Below are 13,421 nucleotides of genomic sequence, written 5' to 3' on the forward strand. Positions count from 1 at the left end.
TAATACTTTTGTCAAATTTCAGGATTTTAGGGCAGTTTCATTTTTAGATCGTGCTTGCCAGTAGTGGGCTGTGTGGTCCTTCAGTACTGAACACCTGGGGCTGAAAATATTGCATCAGTAGCAGGTGACAAATGAAAACAGGAAGATGGATTTTATGTCAGTTAATATTAGCTGTCTAGAAATTAGGTATCTAATCGAAACGAATTGGTTAGGCTCTCGCTATGCAGACAGACATAGAGAAAGGCATGTTCTCCGTGGGTAAATCTTCCCAACCTTCTTTGGTACATTTGTTAGGATGGAACAAGTTGCCTGCCCGGAGTGCCTGTGCCTCTCCTGTGTGCTGTGGGATGCCAGCTGATGCTGGGAAATGTCCCCTAACTTCAGGTACAAAAATAATAAGTCTCCTGGTCCCAGCATCTGCCACGGGGCTGCCCGAATTATCTGAAACCACGATTAACACGTAGCCAGACTGCGCAAGCAAAACAGCAGCGGAGCCGAGTCCGAGCAGGACGATCCCAGCACGGAGATCGGCCCCGTGGCTGCGCAGGCTTCCCGCCACACAGCCCAGCCCTCACCAGCTCAACGCTCCCGACCTTCCAACGCGGGACAGGAAAGGGCTGATCGCTTTTGCCAGGCTGAAACTTCCAGCACAAGTTTTTCCTTGCCTTCCCCCCCTGCAGGAAGAGCACACACCCAGAGGCAGACACGCCGCCGCAGCCCTTACCTTGCTTCTGGCTTGCTCTATAAACTCCAGGGGAGCTTTCCCAAACTGGAACGCGGCTCCGACCCACGGGATCCAGCTCCCGATGCAAGGAGGGGAGCTCGGGTTTCTCGGCTGAAACAAAAACCACTTGACAATAACAAGTCCCAGGAGCGCTGCCAAGAGCACAGCCAGAGCCATTTTGCCTCTCGCTGCCTGCTGCAGCGGCTGCTCCGCCTGCCGCAGCACCCGGCAGGGCCAGGATTGTCCCTGCTGCTCAACAGGGGCTCTTGTGTCAACCTGGCCAGCTGGCCGCCACCACGGAGACACGGTGACAAAGCAGGGAGCAGCCTGGGGGACAAGCCCCGGCTGTGGAAAAGGCAGAGCAAGTTGTCCGCCGCTCCGGGATGAGGACCAGCTCTGCTGCTTGCAAAACTTGGATGCTGCTGTGCCAAATCCCTGAACTTTGCACTGGGGAGATGTGCTGGGGGGTTGCTGCAGTGCTTTTTTATATTCAATGGATTCTGCACGTAATTTTGGTTTGCTGCTTCAGCACACACGAAGAAACCAACCGGACTTCTCTAAAATGTTGTCTTTTGGCCTTGCAGCAGCATTGCGGGGGCAACCAGTAGGTTTTGAATTGTTAGGTCAGCACCTGGAGCCTTTATCTGCTCCTCAGGCACTGGACACACTATTAAGTACCGTATATTTTTCAGTCTGGAGAAGAGGAGGCTCAGGGGCGACCTTATCGCTCTCTACAGGCACCTTAAAGGAGGCTGTAGAGAGGTGGGGGTTGGTCTGTTCTCCCACGTGCCTGGTGACAGGACGAGGGGGAAGGGGCTAAAGTTGCGCCAGGGGAGGTTTAGGTTGGATATTAGGAAGAACTTCTTTACTGAAAGGGTTGTTAGGCATTGGAATGGGCTGCCCAGGGAAGTGGTTGAGTCGCCATCCCTGGAGGTCTTTAAAAGACATTTAGATGTAGAGCTTAGTGATATGGTTTAGCGGAGGTCTTGTTAGTGTTAGGACAGAGGTTGGACTAGGTGATCTTGGAGGTCTCTTCCAACCCAGATGATTCTGTGATATATTACTATCAGATATAATAATATATATCATTATTATAGATTGTGTTATCTGAAGCGTGGGCCAGCTAGTAGAGGGAAATGAGACGCTCCATGATCTCCCACATCCATTTATCCCAGCCATCCCAGGCATCTTTTAGGGCCTTCTGTGCTGGGGTGACTGGCTCGGTAGAGGGGAGAGCAGTGGATGCTGTCTCCCTTGACTTTAGCAAGGCTTCTGACACTGTCTCCCGCCCCCAAATAGATGAAGTACGGAGCGGGTAAGTGCAAGCGGGCAAGCGGGCAAGCGTAAGTGCAAGCGTGGTGCACCCCAGGGGTTAATGCTGGAACCACTACCGTGTAATGTCTTCATCAGTGACCTGGGTGGTGGGACAGAGAACACACGCAGCAAGTCTGTAGGTGGTACAAAACCAGGAGCAGTGGCTGATAGACCTGGGATATGTCACCCAGAAGGACATCATCAGGGTGGAGAAATGGGCTGACGAGAACCTCATCAAGTTCAGCAGAGGGCGACGCGAAGTCAACGCACAAGGGCAACGTGAATGAGACTGGAGATTTAAGCCTTGTAATCAGGGAATCGCAGAACGGTTGAGGTTGGAAGGGAGGCTCCAGGACCCCTGGAGGTCATCTGGGCCAACCCCCAGCTCAAGCAGGGCCACCTCATGTATACTGGTGTAATACTGGAGGATATTTTCATTACATGCACAACCCGAGCAGGGAGTTTGAAGTGACCTCTATGCACAGGTGAGACAAGCCCTGAAAACATTGTGAAGACGGTAGTTATTTCCTGTTTGTTTCAATTTTTAGCTTAGCTTCTGCTTCCTGGGAAAGATTTGGCAAAGGAAGAGATGCTACTGACAGAACTATCGTGAGGAGGACACAGCCACTATGGTGGCACGATTGTCACTAACAAGCTGCCTCAGACTAGGTCTTAGGCCTGATTAAGATAATATTTAATGTTTTTTTTTTCCAATGGAAAGCAACACAGTCCCCACTGCTAAAGGCAGGCTGGAGCTGGGCAGTTTGGCTGCCTTGTTCAGCAGCACCCAGCCCTCCCTGGCTCTGCTGCTGTGCCTCCATCGTAGCTGAAGTCTGTGCTCCCTTCCCCTGCATGCAGCCTGAACTGACTTTGGACAGAAATCAGAAACTGCTGTGTCACTAAAAGACAGAATAAATAAATACAAAGGGTTTTCTCTGCTAGAGCTGTTTCCCTCAGGATCTGGGGGTAAATAAACCCCAGATGTCGAGAGCTGCCGCAGCAAACGCTCATCTCCAGCTCAGACTCATTTGTGTTCCTCAGCGCTGTCCCCAGATCAGCCTGGTTTAAAAACCAGTGCACTTCCCCAGACTAAAAACGACCATGGAGAGTCCAGACTAAAAATGACCTTGAAGAGTTGTTCCCTCCCTAAGATGCTGTGTTATTTTAAGGAGGGATCTAGTTGGCTTCCAGCCCCTAAAGCATGGTTACAGAAAGGACATAGCGAGATGGTTCCCAGAGGTGCACATCTGAAAGGACGAGGAGCCATGGTTGGAAGTTGGAACCTGGCAAATTCTGGTTGAATATAAGGACAAAATGTCCACAAAGTGGTTAAGCACTGGAGCAGGCTGTGGCTCTGAAATCCCCATGATATTGGATATTTTACCTGCAATGCTCCCTTCATTTGTCTGAGTTATTGTGACCTGGAATGCGTACCGAAATGTTAGTTAGGGCTGGGGGGTGGTTCTCGGATGATTTCTGTGTCCTAAAAACCCTCAAATCCTCAGTGTGAGGATTAGTGATCAACGGCTAATGATTAACTCAGTGATTCAGCTGTGCTTTAATGGTAAATGAAGAGCTTCTCTTGAGCAGCCCATGCCTTATTTATTTACTAATTTTCAGGATGAGAACAAAATGTGCCCACGTTAATTTAAGAGAAATTCAGAATGGCACACAATCACCGGGGCTTCAGTGCTCATCCAGGAAAAGCTTGAAACTTCTGACATGCAGGGGTTTGGCAGAGACCAGCTCCTGCCCACCCAGGTTTGTGTGCCCCTTGCTCAAATTGTACAGCTCTGTGCCGAGCCCCCATGAACAATTTCCCCAGGGAACTGCTGACAGTGCTAGAGTAGAGAGCCCGTTCTTCAGCTCAGCGTGTATGTGGCTGCTGCTAATTTCACTTTCATTAAACCAGATTTGGATCAATTAAATCTCTCTGAAAGAAGGCGGCTACGGTGCCTGCGCAGCCATTTGGCACCGGGATGCTCTTTGGGGACGCTGTCGGTGACGAAGATGGTGCAAACTGAAACACCCCACAAAGCAAACAGCCCCACAGCTGCTCTCATAATCTCGACGCCTTGTTAATGATTTATTTATTTTTTAACACGAAGGCAAGTGTCAAAATTGTGCGCTCCCAGTCTGCTGGCAGGGGGCAGTGTTGCTGCCAGACTACATTTCCCAGGAGCCCGCTGTCTGCCGTGTCGCTCACCGAGGACCTTGCAGCTCTCCGGAGGAATTTGGGCTGCTGCGGTTGCGAGCGCTGGCACTGTAGAAACATGACCTTCAGAAATTTGTCTCCTAACCAACCCAGAGCACAGCTGAGCTAGCGTGGCCAGGGCCGCTCCTCTTTCAGAGCCGCGCAGGGTGGCTGCCTAGCCTTGCCGCATGTCACACGCTACATGGTACCTGCAGAAGACGAGAAGAGCTTACCTCTTCCAGAGAGATGGCCCCGGGCCAGCAAATTCGCTCTGTCAGCCTGTGCGGCCGCTGTGGCAGAACTAGGTACAAATCACCGTGGTTTTGATGGAGGGAAGGGGATCAAAAATTGATTTTGGGGGGCAGGGAGAACTTCAGTCCCCGGATTCCTCGCTGCTCGGCATTTGTTCTGCCATTTCAGCTCCAGCAAATCTGCTCCTTCCACTCTGCTCGCTCTCCCTTTCCCATAATTTAGGCGTTGCAAGTGTTTTACGCCGCCTGAGCTATCTGTGGGGTTTTTCGCATGGAAATCTTCGCCTCTGAGACCAAAGGGCTGCAGTCAATTAGTACAGCACAGTTGGGACTATCCTGACCTTTGCACTTGCTTGTTTTCTGGAGCAACACTAGAGGCAGTCTTTTGCCTAAGGTAGTAGCAAGGTGCTGGCTTCTGCAGGAATTTGCTTTTCTAGTTAATGTTGGTTAATCGAAGAAAAACTGAATTTCACGTTTCTGGCTACGGTAGAGTTGTCTGTAAAAATGGAGGGTCGCAAACTGCTTGGTGAAAGGCAGGAAAGAAACACCCTGGCATCTGCAGGGCATCGCTCTGTCCTCAGTAACTTACTCGTAGTATTTCTCAGCGTATGGTATAGGACTGCTACAAACTCTTACGTGCAACCCTGTGGCAGTGTGCTAATGATTTGTGATGTCTGTCTTTGCTGGTCTTTAAGCGTGAGCGCCATGTTACCGTGCCCCACTGCCCAGAGAGCCACTGCTGGCCTGCATGCAGAGGGACACCATTACACCAACCATATAACGACTGCTCAGGATTTTGAAATTAGGGGCAGCAAAAATGCTCCCCCAGTGTTTCAGAAGCAGCGCTGGGTAGGTGAGATGGAGGTGGGCCGCCTTCCCTGCCCATCCCTTATTCCTGTGAGAGAACTAACAACCTAAACTCTCTGTGTCTGCACCAGCAAAGCAGCTCCGGTGTGCTTTAGGGCGGCTTGTAGGGATAGATGCTCACCTGCAAGGACGTCTGCGTTACACCATGGCCAGCGTTGTGCTGTTCCTGGTTCTGGGTCATGTGCTGCCACCATGCTGGGCAGAGCTGGAGAGGCCAGACACCCAGTAAGGGATCCGACTGATTTTTATTCAGGAGGAGTAACTGGAACAGAGCTTTTACTTTCACCCCAGAGTCTCTTGGAAAGTATGTGCATGGCATGACATCTTCAAAAAGAAGTAGGGGAGGAAGACTTGGGGCTTGATGCATGTTTGCGTCTCATGCCCAAAGCCACACTGAACAGAGCTGGGTGTGAATCACCTCCTGCTCCCCACAAGTACCCCCGCCCTGCTGCAGGTCGCTGCACTTTGCTCACACCTTGCTGCCTGCCTTGGGATTCGGGTGTAGATGTCACCGGTGCAGTATGTCCCTCCACAGCTGAACCCAAATTCATGTTTGTCCTCTCTCCTTCTCTTCAGTGACGTTCCCCCTGGATCTCACGAAAACTCGACTGCAAGTCCAAGGTGAAGCTGCCGCGCGTGGCAGCGGAGCTGCTGCCAGCCAGGCTGTCCCGTACCGCGGCATGCTGCGGACGGCGGCTGGCGTGGTGCAGGAGGAAGGCTTACTGAAGCTCTGGCAAGGAGCCACTCCGGCCGTCTACCGGCACATAGGTGATTATCGGCAAGTTCGGGTCCTGCTTTCAGTGGCCAGCGGCCTTGGGCCACGAGCTTCCCCTATCTTGTCGCACTTTAAATGTAGCTGCGAGGATTTCTTCAGCCTGCTTTGCAATCCCACTTTGAAATATATGGGATTCCAGCTCAGTCCCCACTCTTCCCTCTCTTCGTGGCCTTTTTCTGGCCTCTAGGAAAACAAAATATAATCTCCCTGACATTTTTGCAGGAAGGTCTTCAGTGCTCACAGGCACTCACGGTCCCCAGAACAATAAATATATTTTATCCAAGGGAAGTGGGGACAGACTGGGAAAAAAATATAAGGTTGCTAATGCCAGGATGAAGAAACATGGTAATGGTCTGGCCACAGATAACAGTTTGACGTGTTTTACTCGCAAAGCCAGTGACAGCAACAAACCTCAAAAGCACTCCTGGCAGTTTCCGTGCTTGGCAGCCAGCTGAGAGGGGAGCAGTGCAGTAGGGTCTGCTCGGTGTGCTGCCACGAGCCATGCTGCCTCTTGGGACATTTATGGCTCAACCAAAGAGTGTAAAAATTCCTGGCTATAGCATTTGTACCAGCCAACTCCCTTGTTTTCCCTGTTTTGACCATGAACGTGAGAGCAGTGACCGTGTGGCCCAGGCAAGCTCCACAATGTTTTACAACGAAGCCCCTCAGCTTTCTCTCACAGGGTGACCTCCAGAAACGGCAGACCTAAGACTTACCTCCTGCTTTTGTATTCCACAGTGTATTCTGGTGTTCGGATGGTTGCATATGAACATCTGCGTGACTCTGTGCTTGGCAGGGCTGAGGACGAAAGCTTTCCTTTCTGGTAATGTCGCACATATATGCTTGTGCCTGTTTGGGGATTGTCCTTTACTCTGGATGGCCCTAGAAAGCTGTCTTCTCTTTATGGCTCGCCCACCTAAAGAGGGTAAAGATAAAGTAGGAATTTAAGCATCTGCATGGACTGCCTGGTGCTACAGGAAAGGGTTTTATATATTGGCAAGCAGTTCCGAGTTTCAGATCGACATTCAGTTGTTATAATATATACAGCAACCTCTCTTGTATCTTGCCATTCTGCCTTTAAACCTTAAGTGAGGAGCATGATGTAACCCGGAGAGGAAGCAGAGCGTCTTGGTGGCAGACTCTCAATTTTTATATTAACTTGAAATTAACCGAACTATTCCTGACTACATTAACTACCTGCATTTGCCACAATTATCATCTTAACTTTGGCTGCCAGGATAAGAAAGAGCCATTCACATTTGTCTCACTTGGGCCGTGCCGCCGAACTCTTTAGCACTGCGATTTGTGAAGCTCCTCAGTGTATTCTGCAGCGTGTTTGATTTCCCTGTGCGGCAGGAAAGCTGTTGTTGGAGGCATGTCTGCGGGTGCCATCGGACAGTTTTTTGCCAGCCCAACTGATCTGGTGAAGGTGCAGATGCAGATGGAAGGAAAAAGGAAGCTGGAAGGAAAGCCGTTACGGTCAGTTCTTCTCCAGACTGGCGTTTATGCTGCCTGTGGTTACTCTTTGGCTGAGGGCATGGTTCTCTGCTTTCTGCCACCCCCTTCCCCAGCTGCTCTGGTCCCTGTTGGAGGAAGAGGCATGCAATGGCTCTGGGCAGAAGAGGGGGGCGGATCTGAGATTTCCCCCTTATACTTGCCTTCCCGATTTTAGTGTGTAAGTCCTGGAGACCACAAACCCTTGCCTATCGGAGGTGTGCAGCATTTCCACACCAGCACACCACCAGGGAGGGGGAAGGATGCTTTCTGAAGGGAAGCTGGAAGAAAGGACAGGGAAATGGCTCAGCTGGGATTCACAGGCGCAGGGAAAGGCTTGGCTACCTACAAACAGCAGGGCTTGAGACCTTCCTTGCAGATACCAGGACACGCTGCCCTTTAGGTCCAGAACGGCTGGCATTGTTAGGTTTCTTACACATTTAGTATTGCAACGCACCTGTGGAATCAGAGGGTCGCCTATCATTAGTGACCAGATTGCTGCTTACCAGGGAAACTAACGATTGCTAAGATGTCGTGGTATGAAAGTCAAAGATTAAAGGGATCCAGATCCTCGCAGGCATAAACTGCCACTCCTCAGTGAGGACCTGGCTCAGCAAAGCTCTGGAATACGCGAAGATGTCTCTGTAGCTGGGTTCTCTCTCAATTAAACATTGATTTCAGATTTCGAGGAGTGCACCACGCATTTATGAAGATCCTGTCCGAAGGAGGAATTCGAGGACTTTGGGCTGGATGGGTGCCAAATGTCCAGAGAGCTGCTCTGGTAAACATGGGAGGTAAATTGAATTAGTTGGTCTGCAGTGCTTAAGGCCGCATTTAAGCTTTAAATATTAAGTCTTTGGGACTGAAAGGCACCGCCTGTGGCTTCCAACCATAAACGTTGGCTCTGTTCTTGGCATATCCTGCTGCGCTACCTTGGCTATTTTTTTCATTTTGCATGTTTTAATCTTCTTTGGCATGCTGGGTACTACTTCCTAGGTCAGCCGGCACAGGATTACATTAGCAGCATGACCAAAAAATGTCTTTGGAGACAGAAAACTGGAGGTGGTGTAAACTACGCCTTGCTAAGCAGCAGGACTGATAATCTGGATGGTTTGCAGGAAGAGTTATTAAATATATAATAAATATCATTAAGGTATACCTCTCCATACATGATGCAACAAGTAGTCTCAGCACGTAAACTTTAACGAGCAAACTCTTTTACAAGTGAAAAATATTCACTGGGTCCCTTTGGGCTGTAAAACACTGCTGAGAGCTGGGAGGGTCATCCGGTGAGGGCACTGGAAACGCAACGCACATCTACCATTAACTTTCAGGTCACTGCCCTTCATTCACACACCCAGATGCTATAACTCTGATCTGTTTTCAGAAGATCGTGATATAAATTCTGTAGATTTAGTGGATTAGATCTAATATCTACTATCTTTGTACATTTTTAACATTTTTGTGGCACTCACACAGAGGTGGCAGAGGAAGAACACTCCTTACCATGACATTTTGGGCCTTGCTTAATGAATTATTCTGCACAACTTTCCATTTGGGATCCATGCTGCCATTTGTAGGGTAGAACAGGGAAGAAGGCAGTGGGAGGGAGCAGCTACTCACACGTCTAACGAAGGGAGCTACGTGCCACAACTCGCATCAGAAACTGGGGGCAGGGTGCTAGCTGTGCCAATGGGAGGAGCTGCACTGGAAATTTAGGTCTTGCCAAATCTCCATCCTTTGTCAGTAATAAGCAGCACAAACACCATTTGCTTCTGATGCTTTTTTTTCCTCATTATTCTCTTTACAGATCTGACCACTTATGACTCGGTGAAGCACTTCTTGCTTCTGAACACGCCACTCACAGACAACAGTCTCACTCACAGCGTTGCCAGGTGCCCTGCTCCTTTTTTACCCCTTTTCCACTGTGGGGCTTTCCCAGCCTGGCCGTCTGGACCTGCATGACCCCCGTGTGCTAGCAGAAGCCCCTAGTCTTTAGCTGTGATATCGATGATAAAACTATCCTCATACTGGTAGTGGTTTGGGTTTTTTTCACCTGAGAGAACATCACTGCACAGAAGTCACAAAACAAAGGATGCAACCATTGCTAGGAAACTGCACTCACCAGAAGAGCCTTACCAGTACATCTGAACACCTGTGAGAGCACACAAATTTTCACCTTTCTGCAATTGCTACTATTTTATCTAATCTATTTTAACGTTAACAAACAGTAAGAACAAGTGATATAACCTCTGCAGAACAACCTCTTTTATTCCCTTGAATTCTAAAGAGATCTGCTTTACATAAGCAATAACATAAATCAATTATTATGGGTCCTTTACCCCTGCCTCAGGACTACATACAGAGGCGAGGGCAGCTGGCACTGAGAGGACATTTGAGACGAAGCAGTACTAGCAAGCCTTCTCCTAAACGAGTTTACGTTAATTTATGAGGTATTACTCATGATTTTATGAATACCTGTTTTCACTTATCTTTAGTATTGGAACTTAACTTGAGATAAATTGTAGGTTTTCTGCTAAGTACCTGTTGTTATTGATAGTGGCTGTTCTGGCTTGGTGGCCGCTGTCCTGGGAACTCCTGCTGATGTGGTCAAAACCCGGATAATGAACCAGCCGAGAGACAAGCAGGGAAGGTACGGACACTTCGGGGACTTCTCAGTAGGACAGCGAGACCTTGAGTCTCTCTGATTTCACTGGGAGTTGGTCCAGGTGCTAAGTCTTGCTCTTCATCTTGTTACCATTTTAGTATTTCAGTTTTGTGCGTCTCAGGGGTTTTCCTGGGATGACCACGTAGCCATATCAAGTTACTTCAGTGGAATTCAGAGCAATTAAGACTCCAGTGAGCTTACAAAAGAATAATTGTACCAATTTAGCTGATACAGGTTATTTATCATTTGGGATGGGATTTATTTATTTTTGATTTGTGTATTTGTAATCCTAACTGTTCGTTTTCTGCACATTGCTAGAGGTCTGCTGTATAAGTCTTCCACGGACTGCTTGATTCAAACGGTACAAGGTGAAGGGTTTATGTCTCTATACAAAGGCTTTATACCAACCTGGATGCGAATGGTAAATGCCTTTTAACTGTCTTTAGTAAAAGTTGAAAGATGTGGCGTTAAAATGAAGGGAGTGTTTTGCTCTATCAACATTTCAGAGTTATTTGGGTGTCTCTATTTAACTGCAGTTACATAGCTGCTAATGGATGAAACAACTGCATGCAACGTCACTTCCTAGGCACAAAAGGCTTTTGCCCAACACCGGTATATTGCTCTAAAAAAGCAGACAGCAGAGAATCTCAGCTACATGGGTGCAAATTTCCTATTTTATGCAAGGAGAACCATGTAATTATCTGATTAACGTTTTAGAACAAGAGAAGCCTTTACAAAAAATTAAGAAGCGTTCAGCCTCAAGTAGTTCCCAAGCACGAAACATTTCACGTTAAACATTTACAGGTTGGCAAGCTTGCAAAAAAAGGTTTTCGGTGTCTTGTGAAGGACCGTGTAGCCCTATCCATACGCAACATGAAAGTTTTTACGACAGACATGAGATTAAGCTTGGGAATAGCATTTCTAAGGAGACAAAAACAGTTTAATGTAATGGGATTATTTGGTCAGTTCTGTTTCAAGCTTCTAACTTCTGTGCTTGCTTTCACAGGCTCCTTGGTCACTGGTATTCTGGCTTACATATGAACAAATCAGAAGGATCTGTGGAGTTAGTTCTTTTTGAAATCATAAACCACATTAATATCCACAAAACGAAGAATAGGAAAGCTGTATTTTCATTCCACAAGGCATTCCTACCCCACAAAGAACTAATTCATTTAGGAGAGTGGAGTAGGATCGCATGTATAGATTGCTGCCCTAAATCCAGTCCTTCCTGGCTAGGACTAGCCATGACTTAAGCATGCTAGCTGCTTGGCAGACCGCTGTACGAAGGTTAAGTTATCCGCAAGAAAAAAATGTCACAATAAGACTTCAACTGGCAGCCAGCATCAGCTTTCTGGACGAGTGAACAAAGGTTAAAAAAAAAAAACTAACAAGTAGAATATTGTATGTTTTGTAATAGTGATGATTCCTGTAATTAAGGACAAAAGCAGATTGAACAATGCAGCACTGAACATGTGGCTTACCAGCCTACAAAATTACTTAGAAATTTTTGTTATTATTAATTTGTTTTCACGTAGAAAAAGAACTACCTCTTTAGTATGATGCCTCAGCAAACCAAGTGCAGGGTGCTAGGTACTGAAACAGATTGAAACAGTTCACCTAACTTTCAATCTGCTTTGCACAAAAAGCAGAAGGGGCTATGCTCCTTGTGGTTTCCTGAATCTGTCTGACCTCTACACTCAACCACCTGAGTAACATCCACGACTGAAATTCAGTCCCTGAAATCAAAAAGCCTAGGGAAGCCTAAGAAATCAAAAGCCTAGTTCACTCTGTCCTACTTGAGGGGCTCACAATAGGCGTGTTGTCCACAGGACAAGTTGCACTACTTGTCCTTTCAGAGTCCCAGCACTGACAGGGCAGACTGGGTCACTAAAGTACCACTTTTCCATGGAAATATACACTCTGCCCTTTTTAAATCTAGGCAGAAATATAATGTTCCCTTACAAAAAAAAACGGATATTTGAATATATATATTTTTTTAATCTAAAGCTTTCCACATTTTATAGGAAAGAGGACTACTTCTGTTTGTCACTAGGCTTTGTCTATGAGGAGGCAAAAATGCACTCTAGTAGAAATCATAACATAGACAGAACAAAGCTGGCTTTGATTTAACAACACCAAACAATGAAACGACACTACAAAATTTGTTCTCCAAGTAAATACTCAAGATTTCTTCCAGACTAAACTTTGCAACCAGTCCCTCCCAGGTGCCAATTTCTGATTAAAACAATCTGAATGTCTTCTTGGCTTCACTTGTACTTTTTGCTTATATTGTAGGTTTGTTGTGGCTGCATGTGGTTGGGTGTGTGACCCTAAGGCGGGAACAAATGCCGTGTAGATACTTATCTCACCACTATTAGATGATCAGTTTTTTGTTCAGATATATTATTTTTTTTTAGTTATCAGGCTGAGAAGGTAGTCTGAGTTCCTTCCTTCTTACACATCATCACCAGCAACTATAAACCAGCAGGCAAAGCTGCTTTTTCAGTCACATCCATACGGTCCTGCCTACAATCCTGTTACTCAGATAGACTTGATGCTGGATATGCAGAAGTGCCTCATCTATTGAGGTAAAAAAAGTAATTTTAGAAGTCTTTTAGCGAGGAGTTGTTTTAACTCTTAATAAAGCTATTTTGAGCAGGAAACACTCAAGAGATTCATAACGCTGCCAATGCCTAATGTTTTGTATTAAAATAACTAAATTTGAATAGCAAAAGCTGCTACTTACTGCATCACTTCTTAATGTGTGGCAATTCAAAATTTTTCAAGTAGAAGCTTCTACTGTGTGAAGCACACGGCCACGTTTATTGGACTTACCAGTTTCAGAAGCTAAGAGTCAGCCCGAGGAGGGCACCACGGCTTTCAGGCTTGGCTCTCCTGTGTTATAACAGACAAACACAGCACCTACATTTGCTGCTTCACGAAGCCCTTAGAGGCGGCTCGGCCCCTGTCAGAGGCGGCTCGGCCCCTGTCAGAGGCGGCCCCGGCCGCGCTACAAAATGGCGGCCGCCGCTGAGGCGCTGCGGCGCTGAAGGCTCCCGAGAGCCCTCCCGAGCCCTCCCGCCCCGCCCTCACACCGCCGCCCCCCCGCCAGCCAATAGCCGCCGAGCCTTGCA

At 47.6% G+C, this 13,421-nt stretch overlaps 2 protein-coding genes across 6 annotated transcripts in view; one reads left to right on the plus strand and one right to left on the minus strand.

Moving 5' to 3' along the window:
• Positions 1–13,340, minus strand: part of LOC121068776 (24-hydroxycholesterol 7-alpha-hydroxylase) — a 38,404-nt gene extending 25,064 nt beyond the window's left edge. The window contains exons 1-5 of one of the 5 annotated variants that reach the window (XM_040554307.1): positions 13,123–13,340; positions 7,483–7,900; positions 6,842–6,949; positions 4,245–4,301; positions 725–835 (exon numbers count right to left, since the gene is read on the minus strand). In XM_040554307.1, the coding sequence (XP_040410241.1) occupies positions 725–835; positions 4,245–4,301; positions 6,842–6,898 (225 nt within the window). In that variant the 5' untranslated portion in view covers positions 6,899–6,949; positions 7,483–7,900; positions 13,123–13,340. Of the gene's footprint in view, positions 1–724; positions 836–4,244; positions 4,302–6,841; positions 7,042–7,393; positions 7,901–10,163; positions 10,290–13,122 lie in introns of those variants that run through there. The other 4 variants (XM_040554303.1, XM_040554304.1, XM_040554305.1 and 1 more) reach the window with 4 other exon arrangements.
• SLC25A27 (solute carrier family 25 member 27) lies at positions 1,422–12,543 on the plus strand. Its single transcript, XM_040554309.1, has 9 exons — positions 1,422–4,537; positions 5,927–6,118; positions 6,864–6,948; positions 7,482–7,604; positions 8,301–8,413; positions 9,430–9,514; positions 10,180–10,272; positions 10,606–10,708; positions 11,294–12,543. The coding sequence occupies exons 1-9, from the start codon at positions 4,435–4,437 to the stop codon at positions 11,363–11,365; spliced, it is 969 nt and encodes a 322-aa protein (XP_040410243.1). The 5' UTR covers positions 1,422–4,434; the 3' UTR covers positions 11,366–12,543.
• Positions 13,341–13,421: the final 81 nt, after the last annotated feature.

Source organism: Cygnus olor, chromosome 3 (assembly GCF_009769625.2).
Source record: "Cygnus olor isolate bCygOlo1 chromosome 3, bCygOlo1.pri.v2, whole genome shotgun sequence".
Lineage (NCBI taxonomy): Eukaryota > Metazoa > Chordata > Aves > Anseriformes > Anatidae > Cygnus > Cygnus olor.